The 25,647-nt window shown below is 42.0% G+C and overlaps 1 protein-coding gene across 3 annotated transcripts in view; it reads right to left on the reverse strand.

Moving 5' to 3' along the window:
- Positions 1 to 205: 205 nt before the first annotated feature.
- The window catches only part of KIF24 (kinesin family member 24), a 32,121-nt gene continuing 6,679 nt past the window's right edge, over positions 206 to 25,647 (reverse strand). For 2 of the 3 annotated variants that reach the window (XM_080574738.1, XM_080574739.1), the window contains 12 exons: positions 24,946 to 25,576; positions 21,262 to 21,451; positions 19,321 to 19,418; positions 17,000 to 17,215; positions 15,465 to 15,552; positions 13,423 to 13,544; positions 11,660 to 11,765; positions 8,946 to 9,017; positions 7,911 to 8,020; positions 4,614 to 7,037; positions 2,828 to 2,921; positions 206 to 530 (listed from right to left, as the gene is read on the reverse strand). In XM_080574738.1, the coding sequence (XP_080430864.1) occupies positions 390 to 530; positions 2,828 to 2,921; positions 4,614 to 7,037; positions 7,911 to 8,020; positions 8,946 to 9,017; positions 11,660 to 11,765; positions 13,423 to 13,544; positions 15,465 to 15,552; positions 17,000 to 17,215; positions 19,321 to 19,418; positions 21,262 to 21,451; positions 24,946 to 25,562 (4,278 nt within the window). In that variant the 5' untranslated portion in view covers positions 25,563 to 25,576 and the 3' untranslated portion in view covers positions 206 to 389. Of the gene's footprint in view, positions 531 to 632; positions 2,497 to 2,827; positions 2,922 to 4,613; positions 7,038 to 7,910; positions 8,021 to 8,945; positions 9,018 to 11,659; positions 11,766 to 13,422; positions 13,545 to 15,464; positions 15,553 to 16,999; positions 17,216 to 19,320; positions 19,419 to 21,261; positions 21,452 to 24,945; positions 25,577 to 25,647 lie in introns of those variants that run through there. The other variant, XM_080574740.1, reaches the window with a different exon arrangement.

Consider the following 25,647-nt stretch of genomic DNA (forward strand, 5'->3'; position numbering starts at 1 on the left):
AGACCTGAGTCTGACTTCAAAGTGTTGTGTTTTTTATTTTTTCCCCTTCATTTTCTTAGCAGCACAGAAGTGCCTCTAACATGTGAGAAGCTGCTGTGAATACTGTGGACAGGACTGCCTGCCGCTTGGTGAGATATTTAAGCACTGCTGAGTTGTTATTCTTAAGAATGTGGCTTACTGGTATTAAGGAAATACAAATCTCATGTTGCCAAGTAATCATCTGTTATTTACTCAGAATTCTCTCCATCGTTAGCTAAAATATGCACTCATCACAAACCATCAAACCAAAAGCTAGCCCCTTCCCACCCACGCTCTGCAGCACCAAGTGTGGTGAAACACTAGCTGGCTGTTTCCAAAACTGTTCTTGTGCATGTGTAAGCACAGCAGGTCTAAACTGGTGGAGGTGTTTGCAGGGATGTGTCAGCGCTAGGAGAGGCTAAATAGAGCTGAAGCTGGGCTCGCATGGTTTGGATACATTTCGACTTCAGTACCAGGATTTCATCTAGCTTGGTGACGAAATTCTGAAAATCCTGTGAAGGAAGGCAAAAGGAAAGTTTAGGGAACAACAGGAACAGCAGGTTGGAGACGTTCAGCATGTATATAAATATACTGTAGTATATAAATATACTGCAGCGGTACAAAAAAAAAACACGTTTTCCAAGCTACCGTACATTTAATCAGTGTTTCCTTCTTGAAGCCCTGACCCTTACAGGCAGCAAAGCTCAATACCGCTAAATACTGAGGTTAAGTTAGTCCTCTCCTTTTTTTTTTTTTCTTCTGTTGGTAAAATTACAGCTACTATACTGGTTTCAGAAAATACAAATGTAGAAGGTTCCTGCTGTCACCTTTCTACACAGGTTAGCTTTTTAAGGGTTAGATATAGAGACTGGTGATCTGATGTACAGTTTTACAACGTACTGAGCTGTGTTCCAGACACTTCTTGTGTTGCATTTAACAGTCATGAAGATAAATGGTGAGCTGGGCACCTCACTGATCGACATAATAGCCCATTTTATGGAGAAATGAGAGGGAAGGGATTATTTCACATCAGCTCACAGGGCTTGTCCAACTGCTGCCTGGCTACAGGTCTGCCAGATTGCACAGGAGAAACAGCAGTGGTGTGTAGCCCAGGCCAAGTGGAACCTCACCTTCCATCGCGACCTGCCACACTGTTGGATAAAATGTGATCCAAAACTCTGATTAAAATGAAATGGATGCAGTTATTTTTAAGTAGGTCTTGTGTTAATAATTGCTCTGTCTCCAGCTGAGAGCAGAGCTCGGTGCATTTATTCCCAGGTCAGTATCTAAGAAGTTGGGAGGTGTCAGTATCCTTGGGGCTAGGGGCTGCAGCTGCTACCACACGAAAATTAATCATTCACAGGTTCATTTGGCAGAACTCCAGCTATCTCGTGCATTGTATCTTTGTCCTGCATGGACATCAGCACTAATGAAGGCTAGCCCAGCTGCCCTAGCCTATGTTTCTTAAGCACTTTAAACACTGTGTGGCTCAGTGTGTGGCTGGTCTTGGCAGGAATCTCTCCCGCAGCCACAGTTTCATGGCTGGAGAAGTTGCAGCCATCTGAAAGTGGAAGGAGAGAAACTGATATGGGAAGTCCAAGCTAACTGCATTGCCTAAAGAAAGGTCATGCTGTGAAATATACCCAGTAGTGTTAAGTTATTCACCCACTGCTGGGAGGCCTGGCATGATTGTCAGAATTCTGCTGGCCAGAAAATGATTGCTTGCTAGAAGGGGCAAATAATGGAAGGGTATGACCAACAATTAGCAAGAAAAAATCTCAAATACAATAAAATAAGAATTAAAAAAAAAAAAAAGGTTGCTTCTTATCATAGCATTCTCTGCCACAAAACTAATGCATCTTATGACTCTTATACTGCTTTGTGAACTTGTGCGTTATCTGGCAATACAGCGCGTGCAGCTGGGAATCACAGCAGATAAACCACGGGGTGGCTCCAGTCTGAATTCCCTGAGGCAAGAGTCCCAGTAGCTGTACTGCAAATCTGAACTGTGACAGCAATTAAGGCGGTTGTGATAATGTAATGCGGTAATGTAATTTGGCTTTATTGATAAGATGAGGGAACAGGGAAGGCAGGAGGTGCTCACTGAGATGAGCTGGGTGAGAGATAAGACTTGTCACACAGCTGTGACGCGCATCTATTAGGATGCAGGAGAAACTGAGAACTGGCTGGTGGTGGGGCCATGCAGGTGCCAGGCTTGAGGTCCAGCCTCTACTAGTGTGATCCAAGACACAGACAAGCCAAGGAACACTTGAATGACAGAAATCAAGAGCCTGTGAGGGGCACAAGTCACAGCAGTTAGAGCACCAGAGGGAGTGGGGCCAGGCACAGCTGCAGGATGATAAGCAAGGGACTCCCAGGAGGAAGAGGCCTTGTGGCACGACACCACCAGCTGTGCCATCCCAGCGTCATGCTTCACAGGTGTGCTGTCTTCTCCTGTATTGACTTACTTGGTCCAGCCTGTCAGGAGAAAAACTCCACCTGGCGAGGTGCCCGGGTGGGTATGGTCTGGCACCAACACCCCAAGCTAAGGCAAAGCTGTCTTATCAGAGACGAGCAGTTCAGAGCTGAGCCATCAGCCTCCTTCTCCCCCAGGAACCAGGCACTGTGGAGGCTGGCAAAGACACGTCAGGTACTGGAAGTAAGCGGCCTCTGCTAGGACTCAGGGAGGCACCAGGGAATGAGTGGAGGAACTGACCAGGCATGTCACTTCACTAATTCAAGTTAATGATCTCTAAAATCAATTTATGCAAGTTCAACTGGCAATGAAATCTTCGTCTAAACCACTTACCGTTGCCGACATCTGATTTATCAAGCACTCTTCCTTGAAGCACAAGGATGCCATTTCATCCAGCTGCTGCCGATGGGCCCGAATCATAGCCTGTCTGGTTAAGATAAAATATATCCTTGGTTACACAGCCTGCTGCGCTACCTTTAATTGCTATCAAGCTCCAATTAGCTTTTAAGAAGGAGGAAAACCCAGAGTAAGCCTTGCTTAAAACCCAGAGTAAGCCTGTGGTCCTTGGCGTTCAGGAAGTAAGTGAAGTGATTCTCCCCTTTACTCTGCTCTCCAAGTACTAAGATGAAGGGAAATGGCCTCAAGTTGCACCGGGGGGGCGGTGGGGGGGGTGGGCAGGGTTAGGCTGGAGATGAGAAGAAAATTATTTACTGAAAGGGTTGGGTGGCATTGGAATAGGCTGCCCAGGGACGTGGTTGAGTCACCACCCCTGGAGGTCTTGAAGAAACGTGCACGTTCAGAACTTGGATTACTGGCGAACGTTAGTACAAGCTTAAAGGTTGGACTAGATGACCTTAGATGTCTTTCCCAACCTCAGCGATCCTTTGATTCTTATGAGACCCCACCTGAAGCACTGTGTTCAGCTCTGGGGCTCCCAGGATAAGAAGGACACGGAGCTGTTAGAGCAAAACTAAAGATGGCCCTGAGGATGCTCAGAGGGCTGGAGCACCTCTGCTGTGGGGACAGGCAGAGGGGCTGGGGGTGTTCAGCCTGAAGGAGAGAAGGCTCCGGGGTAATCTTAAAGCAGCCTAAAGGGGGCTGCAGGAGAGCTGGGAGGGACCCTGTGTCAGGGGTGCAGTGATAGGACAAGGGGGAATGGCTTGAAACTAAGAGAGGGGAGATTTAGACTAGATTAGGAGGAAATTCTTCCCTCAGAGGGTGGTGAGGCCCTGGCCCAGGCTGCCCAGAGCAGCTGTGGCTGCCCCATCCCTGGCAGTGCCCAAGGCCAGGCTGGATGGGGCTTTGGGCAGCCTGGGCTGGTGGGAGGGGTCCCTGCCCATGGCAGGGGGTGGAAGGAGATGGGCTTTAAGGTCCCTTCCAACCCAAACCATCCTGGGATTCTATGAAGTGCACACCAGTGTTCCCTGAAGTGCAGTGGACTGCAGTGGTTCTGGGAAGGCCTTGCTGACTGAGGAGTGCATCTTGGTGCTGCTTTTTACCACAGAGAAATGGAGCAGCAAAAGATGTCTAGTAAGACCATGAGGTTGTAAGTCATTTTGGTGAAAAAGAGGCACAGTGGGAAGGTAGTGCTCCTGTTCCTCTCTGTAAGTTTCTCTGGCCAACATTGTATTTTCTGACATGTGAATGCAGTCCAGTCCTCAGGAGCTGAGAGAGGCAGCTCTACATCCAGACCTTCAGTGCCTGACTAGCTGCCCTAGCTGTTCTTCTTTCTGCAGGGATGCAACAGCTATCACCTGCTTTTTGATGAGAGGGTCTGATATATTTTAGGTACTTTACAGCTTACAGGAACCAATTAGTTACTGAGAATTTCAGCTTATGATATAATATTCATTCCTGTAACATCATCTTAGGAAACTCTAATAGAATAATTGGCTTCCTGTGAGATTTTAAAATATCACTAAATAACAGGCAATCATATATTTATACAAGATGATGAGTATATATCATCATTTATCTTATTAAATAATTATTTCATAGATTGAATTCCCATCAGTTTTTAAAGCGCATATGGGCATGACACACAAATAAGGGCAGATCTACCAAGTATGATTAGATTTTCTAAGCTTCATGACAAACTTTAGCGAAGAGCAAGACTTACTGTGCCTTTTCTAGGGCCTCCTTCTGCCATTTTCCCACCTCAGATACACCACTCAGAGAGCTGACGTTGGAGGGACTGTTTGCATTCGCTAATGGCTTAGTATCTTTGGTTGCAGATCCTGAATCTCCAACAAAAGCCTCTTGTGTAAAAATAGTCTGCATCAATTTGCTCTTAAGCAACCCCATTTCCTCACTGCTGAACGATGACTTGGCTGGCTCTTCAGAACGACTGAGGTCCTCGTTTCTCAGTCCTGACTTCGGCTGCAGCAGGCTGCTTTCCTGAGAGGGGGGCTGGACTGCATAATCCGTATTTCCCACAGTGAGTAAACATGATGCACCCGAAAAAAAGCTCTTTTCAGGTATCTCAGCATTTGTTTCCCAAGGCTCAACGTTCAGTCCTTGATTTGAGTTAGATTTCCCTGAATTAATGGTATTCCCTTTAACATCAGCGTCAGACTGTCTGCCGTCTGAGTACTCCTTGCACTTTTTGTTACTGAGAAACAAAGCACCCTCTCTCTCTCCCCTGGATTCCGTGCATTCAGCTGTGGATGCTTCTGCCAGGTTATTTCCATCGAGGGAGCTGGGAATGACTCCTGGATTTGACGAACCTGAGCCCAGAAGGCAGCAGCACGGTTTCACATCACAGCACCTGGGAGAGAGCCACCTGTCCCCTGCCTGTGGGCAGCGCTGCAGGGTGCAGTGTCTTCCACCACGACGCGCTTGCTCGCCCAGCTCCAGCATGCTGTCTGTCAGAGCTCTGCTTCTGGTGCACTGCCAGGCCTCCTCCTCAAACCTCTTCTGGGACCTGTGTATGCTCCTGCCCAACATCTGCTTCACACGGGGGGACTTTTCTTGGTTAGAAGAAACGTTCTCTGCATCCGTTGTTTCCTCATAGTCAAGAAGGGGTATCGGGACAGGGGCCACAAGCTCAGGTGTGAATTCTGAGGAACAACTGGAAGATCCACAACAGTTAACATCATTTTTTCTAGCTTTCCATTTAATGTCTCCTGCAAGGGCAACCTGTCCATCCAGAGTAGATTCTTCCTTCTCCTCATGCTGGAGAAGAATCTCTTTGCACTCTGGTGTTCCCGATTTCAATAGAGGAGAAGAATATGAGTTTGAAGTATCCTTTTCTGGAGTCAAGGTGACTTCACTGGAGTAAACTGGACACCTGTGTTTGGATTTGTACTGTTTGTCATCAGCCAGGAAATCTTGGCTATTTTTCCAGTTACAAGCAGGATCTTCTTGTAAGCAGCAAGGTTTTTCCGCAGTGTTGCTTGAGGAGGACTCCATAGCTAAGTCATAGCTCCAGTCTGACGGCGTTTTGCTGCAGCCTCCATTTTTAATGGATTCCTCCATCTTTGGGCTGCCCTCGCTACAATCCCAGCTGTCATCTAGTTCGTGTTCTTGTGAGTGTAATGCATATTTAAAAAATAAATCCTGTCGCTTTTGGCCTTTTTGCTCTTCCTCAGTTCCTTGTTCTCTTTGATGAAGGAAAAATGAGTGTTTACTGCATTTGTTGGTGTTTCTTCTCTTCACGTTCTTTTGACTGCAGACAGGTGAGAAAGAATCTTCACTAAAATCACTGTCATCAAGATCTTCCAGCTGCATCCCCTCTTTGCTCTGTGCTTCTGTGGGTGTAAGGCTCAGCTCCTGCTTCACTTCAATCTCCTGGGGCTTATATTGTGTTAAAAACCTCTCGAGAGGCTGGTAGTTCAGTTTGTGCTGTAGAATAGGTGGCTGCTGAAATTGCTGGTGATAAAGGCGTAAATGCTCCTCCCTTTCCTTCTGAAATGGAGACAGATTTGTCCAGCTTTCAACGCACTGTTTAGCAAAGGTGTTTCCCCATTCCTGTCTGCTGTCGGAAGGCAGATTTCCATCTCCAAAGGAAAAATCATCTCTAGAAACAAGCTGTTTCTGCACAGGTTGCACTGTCTGGACTTTTAGGCACTGGACAGGTGGTCTGTCTTGCATGTACTTATCTCTTTGGCCACTCTCTTTTGTTTCTGCCGCGGCAGCGTTTTTGATGACAAAATCCTTCGCAGTGGCGTTCTTCTCAGAGTAGGGGGACAGATCATCGGTTTTCTTCTTCAAGGGATGTCCTATCCGTAAGAATCCCTTAATTGGACTAGTGTGGTGGAACCAGAGTGAGCTGGGACTTCCTTTGTAGGCATGTCCTTTGTTGACTCCCCTGGGGGTAGAGGTAAAAGGGACACTGGGTGGCTGGAGTGCTGGAGAACACGCCTTTGCTTTTGTAGCACTCGAAGGGTGCTGGAGACCTAGCTTCACTTTCTTTGGAGAGCTCTTTTCTCCAGGTGGCAAGGAGGGAGAGTTTTGGACACGTTTTGGAGACACGTTTCCAGCTGTTCGACGTCTGTTTGTGACAGGGGTAGAACACTTAATCCCTTTCTTCAGCTCTTTCACCCTGTAAATGAGATTGGCATAGATGTCATGCTTTCAGATAAATAACAGGTCTTCAGAACAGACTAATACAAACTAAACACTGAATTCAATGTCATGATTTCTCTTTTAATTATCCGTGATCCAGGCAGGCATCAGAACACCTCTGTCAAAATGCCTGAACTTCTGGAAAGGCCTGTGGCAGTACTTTGAAGTGCTTCCTCGAACAGTGCGTAACAGGTCAAAGGAGTGAAGACAGCCTCTTTCAGTGGAAGTGGGTTTCATTTCCATGCTTTATAATGCTGCATGGTGCAGCGCTACCTCAAGACAAACCAGTACTCTCCACAGCACATCATATAGTCCCACAAGACACAAACTAGAGCTTTTGGAAGTGGTTGCAGTGGAGCTAATTAGCTCACGTGACACGTATACAGCGCTACGCTGTGTCTGGATCAGACTCATCAGTGCAACTGTAAAGGGCTGCTTAACTGGCATCACCCTGTCCCCTCAATTGTTTCCTTTATTCCTCTTCTCCTTAAGCATCTCTTGTCCTCTTAACCCCAGCACTGCACAGCCTGCAATCTATGTCCTCCTGTGTAGGAGGGAGGGTGAAGGACTTGAGCGTGTTTGAGGCAGAACTACAATACAAAACAAAGTGTTTGAGTGATGAGGTTAGCAATGCTGCAGTTAAAGGGAGCACAGTGATATTTTCACCACTAAAAGCTGTTATCAGAAAGGATTTACAGACCCAGAGAATTTCAGGACCCAGTGTAAGAGTGGAACAGGTAAGGATTTTATTGCTTTGTGAAAATTGCATTTCCTACTTAAGTCAACATTTCCAATACAACCACAAACATTAAACCATACTTTTTTGGCAAGATTGAGATTCATCACCTACCTGTCAGCATATCGTAAAGTGTTCAGGGTATGCTCTGTAGCTATGTGGCTAGGTGATACATTGGCTATCATACATGTCTTGGAATTGCCAATGAAAGAATCCTTTAGTACCTAGGATTAGAAGGAAAAATAAGTTTAAGATTCCTAGCAATTCATATATTTTCTTAAACACATGCTTGCTCTTATGTTACACAAAATATGAAGGGGGTTGGAATTAGGTGATCATCAAGGTCCCTTCCAACCCAAACCATTCTATGATTCTATGTAAGTGATTTACTTTACCTCAGAACTTATGAAAAGTTGGGCTAAGCTATCTTGCATTTCCTGTAAATTAACGATGGGTACAGAGACAGTTTTACAACCCAGGTAGGTGATGCATGGTAACTGCCTCTTTTTTTTTTTTAAAAAGTGTATTTCTCTTGTCTCAATTCATCTTGCCATTCTTTGTTTACAATTTAAAAACACTATGAGTGTTAATCAGTGCTCTGAACAAGACAGGTGTCACAAGGGTGCCCATATGCTTTATTCCTCAAAACATATGTTACAACTGCAGCGAAGAAACGTTGATCAAAACTCCTGTGACTGTTACTGCACAGAAGATGCAAGACTGGTTATGGAGTGGGTGGAAATGGATGGAACTCTGAAAGAGTCTGTTTCTGGAGTTATACACAACATGAATATCCGATTATGACTAGTCCATAGGGTTCTTCATATAAAAATTCACACAGGACAATGAAGACTCAATCCCAGAATTTGGGAGCTAGGACACTTTTGCTAGGTTTCTGTTTGTTTTTTTGCTTGTTTGTTTTTAACTACCATGCTAGTCCCCAGGACTGACTGGGTGAGCTGGCAGTTGGCCTCAACCCTGTGATTATCTTTAACATTATTTTTTGGAAGAGCTATGCATTGTTCTCTTTTTTTTTTTTTTTTCCCCCCAAGTGTTTAATAGCAGTTACTGAATCATGAGTTTTTTTTAATTTACATTTTGTCCTCACCAGTGGCGTATCTACTACCGTTGCCTTTCTGCCCCTTTTACCTGAGTTAATTTGCTTTGCCGGAAAGGTGTATGCGCGTGCTCCTGATCCAAGGCCCGAATGCATTCCTTTAGCTATAAGAGAAAAGAAAAAAAGGGAAAAATATTTCAGTGACACACTGACAGTAACACTGAACTGAATTGCATCAAATCTTACCTATGAATTTACTATTTCCCTCATGCACTTTAATTCCTACGGTGTCCCTCACAAGTGGAATTTGTTGTTGCCACAGCAATGAATGGCCAGCTTCAGCTAGTTCAGGCATTGGCAGCAGTTTAGCTGCGTTCAGAGAGCAAAACTGCAGCACAGAGCATCCCTAAACCAGCCTGCAGGTTCTGTGGGCTATATAAAACATGTCTAAAAGTCTGTGTAAATACACGAATGTTCAGCACACATAGAGCTCCACGCTACTGTGGGCCTACTGCTGCCCTCACCATAACTAACTCGTTTTTAGTCAGATTGGGTGTACACCAGACTAGGCTGCAGCTTGCATGGCAGGTGTACACTGGATTCATAGACCTGTAACATCCTAGGAACACAGCTTTCTGAGCTTTATCTCTCATAAATTCCTTTCTTCTAAAAGAAATTCTCTCCCTTCTGAAAAGTAACAAAGCACTGCTGTTCGGACAACAGCAGTGCAAATTTCTTATGCCACTGACAATATCGAATATTTCATACCAGAGCTTTTTCATATGAGCTAAACAAAGGCATATTCCTCCCCATACTGATTCTAATCTGCAGTCTAGATGTTCCACCCATGTACACTGCGAGTGCGGGTACACTGCGCTCTGTCAGAAGGCAGATGATCTCTTTCCTCCTCACACCGGTGCAAAGCCCCACACCCCACCAGCAGGAAGAACATGAACCAGCACCAGTTAGCTGTGGGGGGAGATGGGTTCAAGCCCAGTTTAAGGCCGTGCTCAGAAGGCAGTACAGATGCAGCCTGTCTATATAAACACTTCAACGTGGCCTTTGAGAGGCTAATAATTAAGAAATATACACAGAACTTCAATTAAAACTAGCAGAACATGTGCAGCTAGCTATACACCCATGCCTGTCACAAAACACATCAGATGTTCTTGTTAGCAGTCATCAACAGAGGTAGCTGGTATTCCCGAAGAAATATCTCATTTTATTACCAGCCTTGGAAAAAGATGTCATTTTCAAACAGAGGTTTACGCTTTTTTTACCCTGTTTCCACTGGAATAAGCAGAATAACATCACACTGCATATCAAACCTAGATGCTCTCTAATACCAGCAGAAGTGGACTGTATAGCCACAAGACAAGTCATTTACAAGATTTATCATGGGAAAAATAAGGAGATGACAATATTGTCATGGTGATACTGATACTAGCATGAAGCAGCCTTCCTACATTTAAAGGAACAACACCCACTTGAAATTACATCTATTTCTTTCTTTTACAAATTTTATTAAAAATCACACCTCTAGCAAGATCAAACTATTCTAATGTTTAATCCTGCTTCTCATAATTGCAGTATCTGAGTATCTTCTACCTGAAATCACCACAAATATTTAAACTAGTAGCAAAATACAAACTTTATGTATTTTAAGGCTAGAAGAGAACACTACGATCATGAAAGACAGAGCTAGGTTTCACAGGCTGCAGATTTACCCAATGATGCCTTTTGTAGTTAATGCAGTCACTACTTCTAGATTGCCTAGGTACTTACTCTGCAAAAGTGTACACACTGATTTTAAAGTTCCTTTTAAAACAGTCTCACAAACCCACATTAAACCTCAGTCCTCAGGAATAATTTTTGTTCAGGTCCTGATTCCCCACAACTGTTACTCATCAGCAAAAAAAAAAGCACGAAGTATGCAAACACATTCACTTTACAAGCTATCTCCCAGTTCGAGTGCTAACAATATTCCACAGCAGGATGGTCTTTGTGCAAGAAAAGCTTTCCTCTATCCTCAAAACAGAGCGAGCCACCTATTTACTGCATGCTAAGAGCGTCTACAAGGTATGGTTGTGTACAGCAACTTCTGCACTGCTGACTCATACTCACTGATTGCAAATCACCTTCATCTCACTTAAGAAGCCCTCAGTCATCAGTGAGCTTTGTTCTTTTGAATTAAAGGAGCTGCAAAGTCTTCTGCACAATTTATACTTAGAGGTGCTTCTGTGGTATATTAAATAGCATTTTTCTGCTCCTTGTCCCTCTTAACATAACTGTGTATATTTATAAGAAAAGACGGGTTGCGTTAAGAATGCATTTCTTCCTGTTCCTTTTTCTCCCACATGTGCATGCTAGTTCCTGGGCTCTTGAGTATTTAAGCCCTTTGCTCCTGATTTGACAGAGAAGTCTGAGTTCAAGTGGCGAAATAAGCAAAAGGAACAGATGTGCTTTTATGAAACATATATGGTAATCCCAAGCCAATATTCTCTGGAAGGAAAAGGGACAAACTTTCTACATAAAATATGAGACACTTGGCATACTATAAGTAACATTTTCTACACTGTGTTTACCCAACTGGCTGTAAGAATCAGTCAAAAAGACTTTATTTTCATCACAAAATCTCTCCCCTCTTAAATTGTCTTTCAGGCATGAGACAAATTAAACTGGAAAAACTTAGCGCTCTGGATATTTTTTGCCCTCCATTAAATCCATATACATATTATTCTATGGTTCATTTTTATCCAAAAATCAATTAATTACAAAACCTCCTCCAGACATGCTAGTAGCTTACTGCTAAAAGACTTTGGTTTATTTCTGCTCCTTCCATTTTTGTTTGTCGATCTGAGTCTCTGGCATCAGCTGCCCTTTCACTGCCAGCCAAGTCAATGAATGATATCCTAGAAAAAAAAAACAAAACACAAAGTTGCATTTATCTTAGGGGCTTCTTTTTTTTTTCCTATTTCCTTTTCCTTTTTTTTTTCTTTTTTTCTTTTTTTAAACCACAGAGAAGCAACACTTGAAATCAGAAGAATGATTAGCAATAACTACCTTTGAACAAAGAGAAACACCCACTGGAAGTATCTGAAGCATCAAAACAAGCATAGCAGCAGGACAGTGTCAGAGAATTCTGGCACTAGCACAATCATAACAGAAAGTAAAATTGCATGTGATGAATGTGCTTGACAGTTTAATAGATAAGGTCTTTAAAGTGTAACACATTCATTATTCTGGATAATCACTCTGTTTGTAGCTTCCCAAGAAGTTTAAAGTTTAAAACTACTACAGTTTAAAAAAAATGTAAATTTATTGATTTTTTTTCCCCGAGGAAAACAGACAACTGCCATGTCAAATGGGAATTCAGGGCAATAAAAACAGAGATTGCTGGTGTAGCAAATGCAGCTTTCCGTGCTCCTTTTCCCTTTCTTCCCCAAAACTCCATTAATCCTTCTCATATTCACTAGCTCTGGGTGCCAGCTACTGAACTGACTGTTGCACCATATCTTCATTTTTGTCCTCCCTTTTCTGGAAGAGCTCTGACTTCTCTTACAGACATATTTTGAGATCCCTTCCCCACTCCAGTTCCACCTCATTTTCAGTACAACAACAACAAAAAAAAAGCCACACATGCCACACCTACATAACCACATACGCTTCTATTTCTAAACTGCCTGTTCTGCCTTTTCCTCTCTTCACTATTTGTGGCTCTTCCATTTTGCCTTGTATTTAAAATAAGATCCTGGGAAGCAAGACTGCATTGTAGTTGCTGGAGGGGTGTGTCAACATATTTTTTGACACTCAGCATCGATACCTAGACCTATTTCTCCAGGTCTCTATCCTCAGACCTATTTCTTGGGGTTATTTAGTCTGGAAAAATGATGACTGAGAAGAGACACAATTGCAGTCTTAATAGCCGCTACAAAAGGAAGTAAGCTGCTCTTTTTGTCTGGTGCAGATGGCATCAGAGTCACATTCTCACATTAACAGAGGGTTAGATGAGGTACTAGTATTCCTCTGACCAAAGGTAGACATCTGTAATGGAACCATCTCCACCTGGGCTAGTCACCCCAGGCTCCCTTTGTAGTCAATTACAGACAGGAGAGAAGTGCTTTTATGGCAGATGGATTTGCCTCTGTTTTTGGCGACTTTGCAGAAAGGGATGAACTGGATCCCAGAAATTACTTTCCTTTCACCGAGTTCAAAGCTGATGACCTCACACGTGGATGTCTCCATTGCAGACATCTACCTTTGGGCAGATTAACGCCCCAGACAGGAAAAGGATTTTAACGCTGAAGATGAAGGGCTGGATTTGATTGACGAATTTCTTCACTGGAAATTTTTACAAGCAAGTTTGACAATCCTCTCACAGCTGTGAGTTAAGCACAACCCCTTCGAGCAGAGAAAGGACTATGAAACTTCATATATTTCCTTTGAATTCTATCTCCTGATTTAACTCACAGATGCCCACAAACTCAATACCTCCTCTTAGTCTGCCTCCCTGATGTCCCTGGGGTTGATCTCCTCATCAGTCCTGAGCAGTCCCAGTTCTAGTCTTACCTTCCAAATGTCCTGTTGGCTGTGTCTTTAATTTGGATTTGGATGATAGCATGAGATCGAGAGGAATCCGAGTTGACTCCAGTAGCTCCTGTGCTACGTTCTTTCCCCCCCTTCAAAATCACCTGCAAAATACGGGGGACAAAATCCAAGCAAGAGGTAAATAAAAACAGTTTCTCAGAAAGAGACTTTCCCCTCATAAAATGAAGTTATACTAGGAGCAATGCTTCATTACAGCCTTGAAATTTTGGTGCAAGGGAGATGTTAAGTAAGACTGGATCCCTTCCAATGTTTCTGTCAGAACTTTGGGTATGGATTTCTTTGCAGTGATACTATGGAACTTAGAAAGAATAATGCAGATAAGAAATTGTTGCATTGCACACTCACTCTGATTTGCAAAATATCTAGACTATAATATCAAAAACAAATGTATGGAAGAAAAGAAAAAGATTGCAGAGATAATCTAAGAGATTTGTGGGATTGGCAAGTTCCCCCCCCTCACTTTCTCATTTAATAGATGGGTACTGCTATTCAGAAAATTATACACAAAACACCAAAACCTTTCTCAATCTCAATAACTAAAAGAAATTATACTACAGGAGCAAGGAACGAAGTTAAAAGATCAAGAGCAAAAGAGCAAAAGGCTCCTTCAAGTTCTAACTCTGGATAATTCACTTTTGCAAACTTTTAAGGACTGTTGCTAGAAGTCTAGCACCAGCTGCACCAGGACATTCATAAAACAAAGTAATTAATTTTGCTTCTAGTTTTAAGAACAAATTTAAATATTATCTACCAAAATCAATACATTCTCAGTTGACAGATGTGCATTATTCATGCCTTTCAGTGGCCAGTTCTCAAACAGTAACCTAACCAACTGCTGCAGCTCCCAAGCATTACGTTAGTGCTAAATGCAGCTAATTTCTGAACCAAGGCCAACATCAATGAATATTTAATAACTAGGGATGTATTCAAGACTCTTCCCATATATCTGTTGCAGACAATTCAGAAGCTCTGAGTCAAGCTAGTGACATTTCTGTGTTCAAAAGGGCCTATGGACAATATAAAATCAGTTTTTTGATGAGATACCTGTGAGAATAAAGTCATTTAATAGCTCTTCTCTGTGTGCGATGTGATAATACAGAGGAATGTGTTAATCAACCTCATAGCAGATTTACTCTCTAATTTACAGAAGCATTGCCAGCATGTCCTGAAGCTTGGAGTTAATGAGGATAAAGAACAAAGTTAAATGGAATATAAGTGAGAACACCGTGCCAATTTTAATGAGTCAATTACACTATCAGGCGCTTGTAATTTACAGTTCCTTACTGAGAAAGGAATTAAGCTATTCAAAGTTAAGCTAAACAGAAGACAGATTTAACTGGATTGCTTGCTGCAGGACAGTGCAGAAAATTTCCCAGTACTCTTGCTGGGCTCAGCCAGGCAAGGAAGAAAATCCAAAGCTTTGCTTGCACTGAATGTCAGCTACTGTTTAAAGATCCTAATTTTACATGGCTGCTATTACCCACCATTTTCTAAGCATTGTCTAAATCCTCGTTCAGCTCAATATTTCTTAAGTATTTTCTGATTTTTAGTTCTATTACTTTTCAAATTTATATCTTTTGTCCCACTCCTGTGTATCTTTTATATAGAAATGTTCACAGAAGCTAAAGAAGTCACACTGGGAGAAATACACAGATCCACCTTACTGCATCCCTTGCTGGAATGCTATTTAATTTCTGGAATAGTGACAGCAGTCTGTTTCTTGGCAAAGATCTTTCCATAAGGAGTGGCAGCAGAAGCAACAGCTGCAGATCAACAGCTTGTGTGTCTCTAACACAAGTCACGCTGACCCACCATGCTTACTTATTAAGGAAATATTAACAGTGCTCCTCCGTGTTCTGCTTGAGGTTACTAACTTCAGAACCTTAAAAAGAAGCATCCACATGTATGACACAACAATTAACAATTCTCTCTGCAAATGACTTATCTCACAAATCCATTAATCAGGCTGTAGAAGACAAAATAATGACAAATACGGAGGTTACCTCCAACAGTAGGTCTACAGAGTCCACCTGGACCTCCCGGAGTCCAACTATTTGAACAACATGTTTGCTATCTTCTCTTGCAAAAAGTCTGAAAATGAAATATCACAGAAATGAGATTTCTGAACTCCCAAATAGCAGCAATGAAAATACACTCCAGTACTATGACGTTGTATAAAAAAACAATCAAGACTACTGATTAGAGGAGAAGTATCACAATCATTCATTTAATTTCAGACCTAAAGAGCTATTTCATTTTCAGTATGCACCACTGAAACTTCACTGTTAAACAGACACAAGCACTGCATTTCTGCCAGTTCAGGAATATAATCAAGCAGAGAAGTAAATTACCACGTCTACATTTTAGAATTCCTGTATCTCATTGAACTGCAACTCAGACCTTCTGTAGGAAGTTCAGACTGTACAAGTCATGCTCTGTTCAAGTTTCCAAGATTCTTGCACAGGAATTTGAAGCAGCTCCCATAGCTGTAGAGTCTGAGTCCAGAGCAACTCTGCTGTGAATCACACAGAAGTGGTACAGTATACTGGAAGGATACAGGCACGAGGCTCAGGGAAGGAAGCTTAATCTCCTCTTTCAATGACATGTAGTATAGCTAGCTTACTCTGACTCTGTGGAGCTGCTTTAAAATCTTGTGCAAAAATTTTGAGAACTTGAATAGATGCTCACACCCTGAGGCAGAAAGCCTCCCTCTTGAGCCTGCCAGTGTGCTCTCACGATACTGCTTTGAAGGATGCTAAAGGCCTCCAGATGACAGGGAATGTTCCTTCAAGACCACTCTGAAAAGATTTCACTGCAAAAGTCTTAACTGACTGTTGTTGTATTTAGAGTTTTCAGCCCACAGTGCTTTTTTTTACACCGAGCATGTACTGAATTGTCCTGGTTTCCATTCCAGATGAAGCTCCTCTAAGGGAGCATGCATCCATCTGAACAAATCTGGGGCTGAGGTGCTACTGCTGAGGGTGGTGACAGCATCACCTGCAGAGGTGCTCTCAGTAAAGGAGCTCAGTAAAGGGCTCTGCAGTGTCAAGCACAAGTGGGACATTGACAGCACATTCCGAGACGGCAGTGGCTGGAACTGCAGCCCCACTGGCACAGCAAGAGGAAGAGGCAGAGGTTATGTTTGAGCAGGGAGAGATATGGACTCCACAATGGCTAGCATCAGAACTTCTGGTCACAAGAAGGCTCTTTTTCTACCTATGGGATGTTCAGCTGTTATATTACTGTAGTGTAAGCAAAACCATGAGTTCATATCCCAGTCATAGGTCCTTATTCTTACTTGCTTTTGTCTCAAAGCAATACAAACCAGGTGTCCTGTCAATGCAACAGCATTTAGTGCCAGTTTCTGCCTTCCTGTAAGTATTTCCTAAGAACAACCCTAATTAAATACATAACAATTTATCATACATGGTAATATGCTAAAGGTAATCGCATGAAACAATAACAAACTGATTTATAAACAGTAACCAACTGATTCATAACCCTGGGTTTATAGCAATACATCTTTTTATTTCAATACCTCTTCCTTCCATTTAGCAGGTCATAAAGCTGTCCACAGTAGATTTCATAAAAGCTGATCAAAACAAGTAGGTCCTTCCTTGACTGTGACGCTTCCAGGTGTCTGAAGATGTCCTTGGCAGCCAAGGCGTAGAGTCCTGGGTTCCGGTGAGTACCTATCATAGTGTAAGTCTTGCCAGCACCAGTCTGCCCATATGCAAAGCAGGTTGCATTGCCTCTGTAAAGATAACCTATATTTTTAGTGCCACATCTGATTTATTCAAGTCTATTAAAAGAAATTCTGCAATGTCAATCTCTCTCTCTATATAGCAGGCTCTTAGCAAGGAGGTTTGGTTTGCTTCCCCACCTGGGAAACTACAAAACACTTAACAGTGATTCCCAAGCATGTCCTATGGAGAGCTGCTGTGTCACGGAGTGCTGGCTCTATTCTTTTTTTTCCAGATGCCAAAAATACGTTTAAGGAAGCTAAGAATTCAGTATTATTCTTCCAGCTGTTTAGATGCTGCAAAAGTATTGTAGGATTCTGAATGGGAATCCTACTGCTTATGAATCATGGAGAAAAAGGCCTGTGACATGAGGTGCAAATCAGCCACAAGTCAGGTTTTGTATCAACACACGTTGTACTTGATGAAGATTTGCAGCCCAGCACTATGATTAATTTACTGAGTGAGATTAGTTTGTCTTGGACTGCAGTCCTGCATGCAGCTAAGTCAATCTAATAGTTTGTTGCTGCTGACGGGAAGGTCTTGATTTTCCATTCCCCTGCTCCCAGCTGTGTGACCTGCCCCACTGACCTACTCTTCCTCTGTGCTGGCTCTGATGTTTGACTTTACTGCATTGACACAACAGAAAGCTTCTCATTTTCTTTGCAGGCTAATTTTCTGCCATTTCAGTGGAGTAAAGTATCTCACAGAGGATCATAAAATATGCTCAAATTGGCTTCACGTGACCTATGGGAATGTGCCCAGTAGAGGGGGAAGGAAGAGGATCAGCATCTTCCAGTGGCACAGAGCTGTTTGAGCTGACACTCGCTCCAGCCAGTGTAACAACAACCTTGGCTTTTTCCAGATTGCTGCATCTTTGTCATCGTATCACCTTAACATTATAATGGCAATGCACGTAAAATGTCAAGTAGGTCTCAGGATACAGCTCTGCAGCACTTCATGTTCATCTCTGTTGAGGTTACTGCTTGCCTATTTCCCCATCCTGGCTCTTGTACAAGCATTGGACCCAAAAGTATGAGGTTAACAGACTCAGAGCTGAATCAACCAAAAAAGAAATGCTACATAACAAATGATTTATTCTCCCCCATACTCTGAAAAAAGACTTTTTAGCTGACTCAGTACTTCCTGGATGCAGAGAATTGGGTAAAAATGTAGGACTGCAATGGGTGAACAATTTCTTGGCAGCTTAGATTGCAGAATTAGCTCACTGTGGGGTCAGACGAGTATCAGTGAGGAGGATGTAGCAGAACGAATAGAAAAGTTATGGAAATTTAAGAAAAAACAGCACAGCTTTTCTGGTAGCATTACTGGATTAGCTGTAATGTGAAATCTGCTTTTAGTGATTATTATTATGCAGCAAGATATAAGCCTTATTCTCCTTTTTCACTTTCCTTTTCTCAAGAGCATGATACTCTGTTTCTGCTGATGATACTTGGTGATTTTCAGTACCAGTACGCTCCATTTTGTTACTTTTCAACATGGATACATAATCCTTTCCTTCAAAGATTCAAAAATGTAATTATATTCAAGCTTGTTACTTTGCAGGAAAATAAGATCACCCATGTATAGCCACCATCAATTTCCCATTAATCAGGAAGTATGTAATTACAATTAACCCCCTAAACAAATACAAATCGATAAAATAAAAATAAAATGCAAGGTTATTAATATTTTCTATTATACAAATCAATAAAATAAAAATAAATCACAAGGTTATTAATAAATTTCTATTGCCCTGTAATAGAATAATAAATACCCACACTATACAACACAGAAGTCTTTGTTAGAGTGGAGATTAGATGTCAGAAATGCTGGCACCCACTTTTTGTTCTAGGTTGGTCACAGTGTCTTTGTTACAGCAGAGGCCCGGTTTTAATTTCCTCTGTGGTTTAGATTTCTCACTGACTGTGATAAAAGTCTCCCCTGATTTACTTTGTCACAATTGCAAAGACATTCTAAAAGGGAGAAGGCACGTGGAAAGGGTGAAATGAATGTATTTTTTCAAAAGATGAAAGCAGAAAAAGGAAAATTAAAGCAGTATATGAAATTGGAAAACAAAAAAGTGAGAAAATAACAAATGTAAGCACTGATGCCCTACCCGTTAAAAATATGCTGAATGAGAGGATGAGCTGTCTTCATATACACATCGTGATTGGTACATGACTCCCCAAAGACTTCATCAAAATAAAAAACATGCTGAAAAATAAACGTGATCTTTACATGAAAATGAATATGTTTCACTTCCCCTTCGCCCCCATTCAAAGGCAAATTTAAATAACAGAAGTCTTTCCAGTGACTTTGTATGGGTTTGGATCAGGTCCAAAACAATCTAGCACATTTAACATGCAACATGACATACATGGACCATTACAACTAATGAGGAGACTAAGGGTAGGAAAGGAAAAGGGAAACAAAGATGCCTTAATTTCCTATCATTTTGAAGCAGAACATACAGCAGCTGTCTGAAAAAAAAGGAAAAGAAAAAAATGAAAGGAAAAAAAATGTTAATTAAAAGAAACTCTCACCTATTCCTGAAATGAATCAGCCTACAGTTGTATAGTAAGACTACAAGAGTAAGAAGAACTCAAAAATTAGCCCTCAGTTGTGACTGGGTCTGTTCTCCAGACTTAAAATCTTTTTTGTGCCAGAGAAGACAGAAGCAAAGCCAGATTGTATTATCTCAGAAGGGGGCAAAAAACTCCAAAACTTCCCACACTCTAGAGCTGACCCAAAGCAGCAGGGTCTCTAGAAAGACTGCAAGTGCGTTCATTATGGGCTTCTCTGAGGTTAAGAATGGCATTTGTAGGGACAGTAACAAACAAACACCACATTTTCAAAAGAGCCTCCATAGGCTGGCGTTTAATATTGTGCTCTAATGATATATGGCGATGTAAATTAAGGTAGTAGATCCCTCTGAGTGACAGTTACTGTAATGATGCACAAACTAGCCACGCTAGCACGTGTGCAGGTTAAACTGGGAAGTCTCACAGGTCGGGTGAGCTCTCTGAAAGGCCTGCAGCTTGGTTCCCCTGGCTGTGGAGCTGGAGCGTGCCCCACCTCCCATCTGGTCTGCAGCCCTTGGCTTCCCATCTACAGGAGCTGGAGGCAGGGTGAGCAGCCAGATTTGGAAGCAGGGAAGTTCTCCTGGGTCCCTTGGAACAGAACAGCCTTCACCACAGCGTATTTTTGTTCGGACTATATTGATTTATAGCAAAATGGCATTTGTTATTACTGAGAGAACAAAATTAGTTAGCAGTTATTTCAGCCCTGAGATACTAAGGCAATAAGCACAGCCCAGATGCCAAATACTGTTGCTCCCATTGAGGGAGTGGGGTGGAATTGCTGCATGTGTCACACCGTAAAAGGTGGTACATAAACCGGGCCTGAGAGAGCTGCAAACTCATTTTTTACTGGATACTCTGAACAGTTGTTCCCAGGAGCCAGGCTGCAAAAATAACACCCAGCAGAGTGAGCACGGCTTGCTGCTCTCTAGAAATCGCTCTGTTCCTGGTGCTGTCAGTCAAAACTAGGAATTTGAGCTATGACAGCACAAGGTATTCGGGATTTGGAAACAAAGACCAGAGGGGAACTTAATTTTCAAAAGCATTTGAGATCAAAGAGAGGGAGGGGATGAGGGTATATGTGATTAATTTAAAACAGAATTACAGTGCAGTGGTAGTGAAAAGGGAACTCCTCACTGAAGAGGAGACTCAGCAGCAGGCAATTCTCCTGCAGCAACAGCATGTAGCAGAGGGTTTTATTTTGCCACGTGCAAAGAAAGCTGCACGAGATGTGCTTTTGAGGGATTAAAATTCTGGGCTCAGGTTTTCTGCCACAGGCTGGCATAAGTCAGGAGCAATTCAAACATAGCGATGGGGAGCTGATAGAAGAGCCCACCACCCAGTTTGATGCAAGAAACACCCTTTTCAATAAGGGAAAAGCCCTTTTCAGTTTCCCCTTATTGAAATTCCAAGTACAATCTGCTTTACCCCATCACGCAAGTGACCCATAAACACAAAGTGCAGGTGGAGTGCGTTACCTGTAAGATATATTGGGTGAGATCAACTGCCTCCTTCTTCTCATGAAGAAGTAGGGTTTCTTTATCTTTCACCGTGATGATATTAACCTCCCCGCGTCGCTCTTCTCTTAGGCCTAGGGGACGTTTTCGGACACACACTCTGATTTTCTCACTCTCTGTCCACGGAGTCTCTTTCTCTGAGGTACTGGATCTACAACAAAATTGTAGCTTTGCACTTTAAAACCAGACAACAACAGAATCTAGAATACGCATAAATTTGAGTTGATTTCTTAGCTTTACCAGATAAAAGTTTCTGTCTTTAAAGGCGTATCAGGAAAAGCTCTCATTGTTACCTAGTGAAGTTTCTGCTGGTTTTTTGCTAAATAGACTAATACCTCTTGTGCATTTCTGTTAAAAGAACAGTTGTGTTTATACAGCTACTTTCCTAAGCTTGTTGCAGAACTGGCATATTTTCAGTTGCCCACAAACATCTGATTCAAGCTGGCATAATATCGAAGTTAACTTAATCTTGCTGAAATTATTTGCAGTCACGCATAGTCATTTATGTACAGATAAAAGTAGGAACACATCTTGAGAGGGAAGTTGCATTATATTCAGTTACTTTTCCTCTAATATTCATTCTTTCTGTTTCACCCTGTCAAACAGGTTATGAGTATATGGCTCAACATAAGAAACGAGACAGTATCACAGTGTTCCTGCTCAGCTCAAAGACAATTTGAAATATTGATCTCTTCATTATCTCCCCTTTGGTCTTCTATTCAATTTGTTCCTTCTATCATAAAAAAATTACATGGTTTCAAACCCCTGGCAAAGTTCTCTTCTTGTGTTTTGGCAAGTCTACTTCAGCTCCCTTCCAGACACCTTCGAAGCGTAAGGTCATTTAGTGTTTCGTTGGTTAACCTGCTGTGTAAAGCATTTTGCAATGCAGCATATACAATATGCTTGAATCTAACCAAAACATATTAATTCTGCCTTTCTCTTTTTCCAGCTGTCTTCAGACAAGCGAGTAACAATTTTCAGCCTGGACTTGAACATTCGTTTGTTAGGAAAAAAGTCATTTTAATTGAGCCCTTAGTTGCCCCAAAGCAGTGTTTCTGCCATGCTATTCAAATGCCCTTCCAAAATCTCCTAACGCAGCAAAGGAAAACTAACATATAATAGCTGCCTGGTAAACGAAAACCAAAAATGCAGCCAGAGTACAAGTTACTCGATGTCTCATTACACCTATAAGCTCATAATATCATTCCTGTTCCATTGTATGACTCCCCAGAAGCATACAACATGCAGATATAGATCTTAAGATGTGGTCTTCAAAGACTACACACAAGAAATCTTTATGGTAACTGGAGTCCCATTAATTTTAGTATGGCTTTCCTATGCAGACCAGGATCATTAACTTAGATGGAAAATTCCTTCCTCTCAAAAGAAAGGCCATGATACTTGAAATAAGATGCTACATAATTTAGTGAGAGCTTATGGATATCAGTAGGCACCAGATGTTGTCCATCAAAGGATCAGAGGCTCTGAAGTTTCATTCTCTTGTCACCAGAGTCTGGACTTGGAGATCTCCAGAAAGAGCTGTGTTTTTTTTTTGTTTGTTTGTTTGTTTTTGTTTTTTGTTTTTTAACTACAAGCATGAAGGAGAAAGGACAGATTGCAGTGCAGGATTTGGAGAAAAGAAATCATGAATGCTTGGAGGTTCTGTTTATGATTGGAGAGGCATAGATTCTTTCTACGAGGTACCTTTAATTGAATATATTTTGTATGGGAACAGAATGTATTTTAATTTTATATGATGAACCTCAAGTTTAGATTTGCTATTAACCTTTCTTAAAAACACCGTTATAAAATACGATTTCTACTTTATTATTAGAAAAAACAATAATCTCAAAACAGATCATTAAGAATGAGATTAAACAATAGGTCAGAAGAATCACTGTGTCCTGTCTGCTACCATCAAAATCAAGTTATTTGCTGTGGGCAAGTGAAAAATTATTAAACATATTATAAGAGCTCTTTATCTTTCCACAATCTAACATCATCAACCTATCAATCTATCAACATCAATCTAACACTGTTTTCTAGTGTTTCTTATAGATGAGACTAGACAGTGGGCAAATCACAAGGTGACATGGGCGTGGGTTCACTGAAGGAGTTGGGCACTTTTAAAACAGGAATCAGAAACCCAAGTGTCAGCAGAGCAGCCCCAGGCCTGGAATGCAGAACATGCACTCTGTGGTCAAAAGAGAAGGAACTCAGGCGTGTCAGGAGCAGGATGCAGAAAGCCCACGAGATGAGCCGTAACACTGGGCAGAGAAGAATGTGCTCAGGAAAAAAGAGAACAAGGGAAGAAAGTGAGAACAATGGAAAACACAGCTCTATCACAGGATTCAAGATCTTGAACTCCTCTAGCTGAACAGAGAGGTTATATTTCTTCACTTTTTACTTTCCAGCACCATGAATCCTGCCCTCTTTGTTCACTTTGCCTCAGCTTCCAGAGGAGACAGAGAACGCACTAAGACACTAAGATACCAATACATTCAGGAGGTTAGTGCACTCCTCTGGAAGGTGGGAATGGTAGGAATTACTTCTTTCCAGCAAAGGGGAGTTATAAACCCAGATCTTTCATCTCACAGTTTAAGCACTCTCTCAAACCACTGTGCCACCTCAGTACTTTTCCACTGTGGTGACAGCATCTCTCTCTCTCTCTGCACAAACCACTGCACAAAGTTATCGTTTCAAACCCTGCCATAACAGCATGGCAACAAGCTAGATTCTGGTGGTATGGCTGCAGGGAGCTACGTGCTTTTGCCTCCTGAACTAGAATCTTCAGAAGGCTCACTGCAGAAACAGCTAGTGCCTGGATCCCAGGCAACTTCCAAACAGAAGCCTGATGGTGCTCTGACATAGTGGTATATCCCTAGACATCTAAATAACCAGTCCCAGGAGACACCTACAGAGTTCAGATGCTTTTGGATGTAGTGATAGCTGATTTGAGTCTTTTTAGATGATGTTTTTTAACTCAGGCAGTTTACACAGTGCTTATCTGCCCAGTATAAGCCAATAAAAGTTACTTCATCCTTTAGATTTACCAGGTGTTCAGACAACAGTAGTCCCCCTCATTACCAAACACTGGAAAATGCATGAATGCTACAAATCCTGTGCTCATGGAGCAGCTGCAAGGTATCCCTCTCCTCATGTCTGTATCCTGACCCAATTATACTCATTGGTTCTTTTTAAAGCTCCAGTTCAGAAATTTCTTTATGAACAAAGATAGTTCACAGCATGCATCATTTTTACTGGGATAAACATGATGAACTTACCAACAGGCAACACATGATTCTGAAAAAATAGTATTTTGCAAAATAGTCTTAAGGAAAGAAAAACAGAAAGACTGGCCAAAGCACAAGGAAAACAAAGCCTTATATCCTGAAAGATAAGACTATTCTTAGACAATCTTGGTGAGCAGCAGCTGGTGAATTCAACTGATTCCTTCTACCAGACTTGGAGAGTTGCAAGCGCTTATTAATATCTCTCTGTAAAATTTTGTATTGCTCTGTGCAGCTTTTGTAGTGGTAGTATTGCTTGTTCGGAAGCCATGAAGGCAGATTCTCATCCCCAGTGAAGAAAGAATTAATTATGACTAACTTGAAATATAGTAAAATAAAGGTAACTGATTATTACCTGATACAGGAATGAGGTAGTCCATAATTATACCCTGAAATGTGAGTTACTCTCTGGATGATGGGAGTTTCAGAATCCCCCAGGAGAGGAGCAATATCATCAGAAACTGTTGTACAGCTCAGTTCACTTTTCGTGCATATTCCAGGAGTATTTACGTCTCTTCTGGTTAATCTGATCATCTCTGAATCATGTGGCTGAGCGTGTCCCAACAGCTCCACAAGACTGTTCTTCTCCTCATTGGCACTGAAATCAGATGGCCCATATGATTCCGGCCCAGAGTCTTTAACTGTTCCGTCATTTTCCTCAAAGAAGGTCTCAAAACGCAGCTGTCTACGGGGACCCGATCTGGTCACCTGAGGCTGAATGAAAAGGCCACTTGGTTGGAAGTCTTGCTTGCCCAAGTCTCTTACAGTTTCATCTTCTTGCATAATTTTGATTATTCTAATGAGCTGAAAGAGTCGTTTGCGATCATTCATATCGTGTACCCCTAGTTTGGTATAATCTTTCATGGAAACCTTGGCAAGCTCATCAATCTTCTGAAGGCCAAAGGCAGCAAAATGGGGATAATATTTTTCAAGTTCTGCCTCACAAAGGCATTCATAAAGGCACGACGCCATCTTCAAGCTAATGTCTACAAGAAATCAAACAAGACAAATATTTGAGTTATATGAAACGTCCCAGGGGACCAAGATACTAATGAAG

Source organism: Anser brachyrhynchus (assembly GCF_964034855.1).
Source record: "Anser brachyrhynchus genome assembly, chromosome: Z".
NCBI lineage: Eukaryota > Metazoa > Chordata > Aves > Anseriformes > Anatidae > Anser > Anser brachyrhynchus.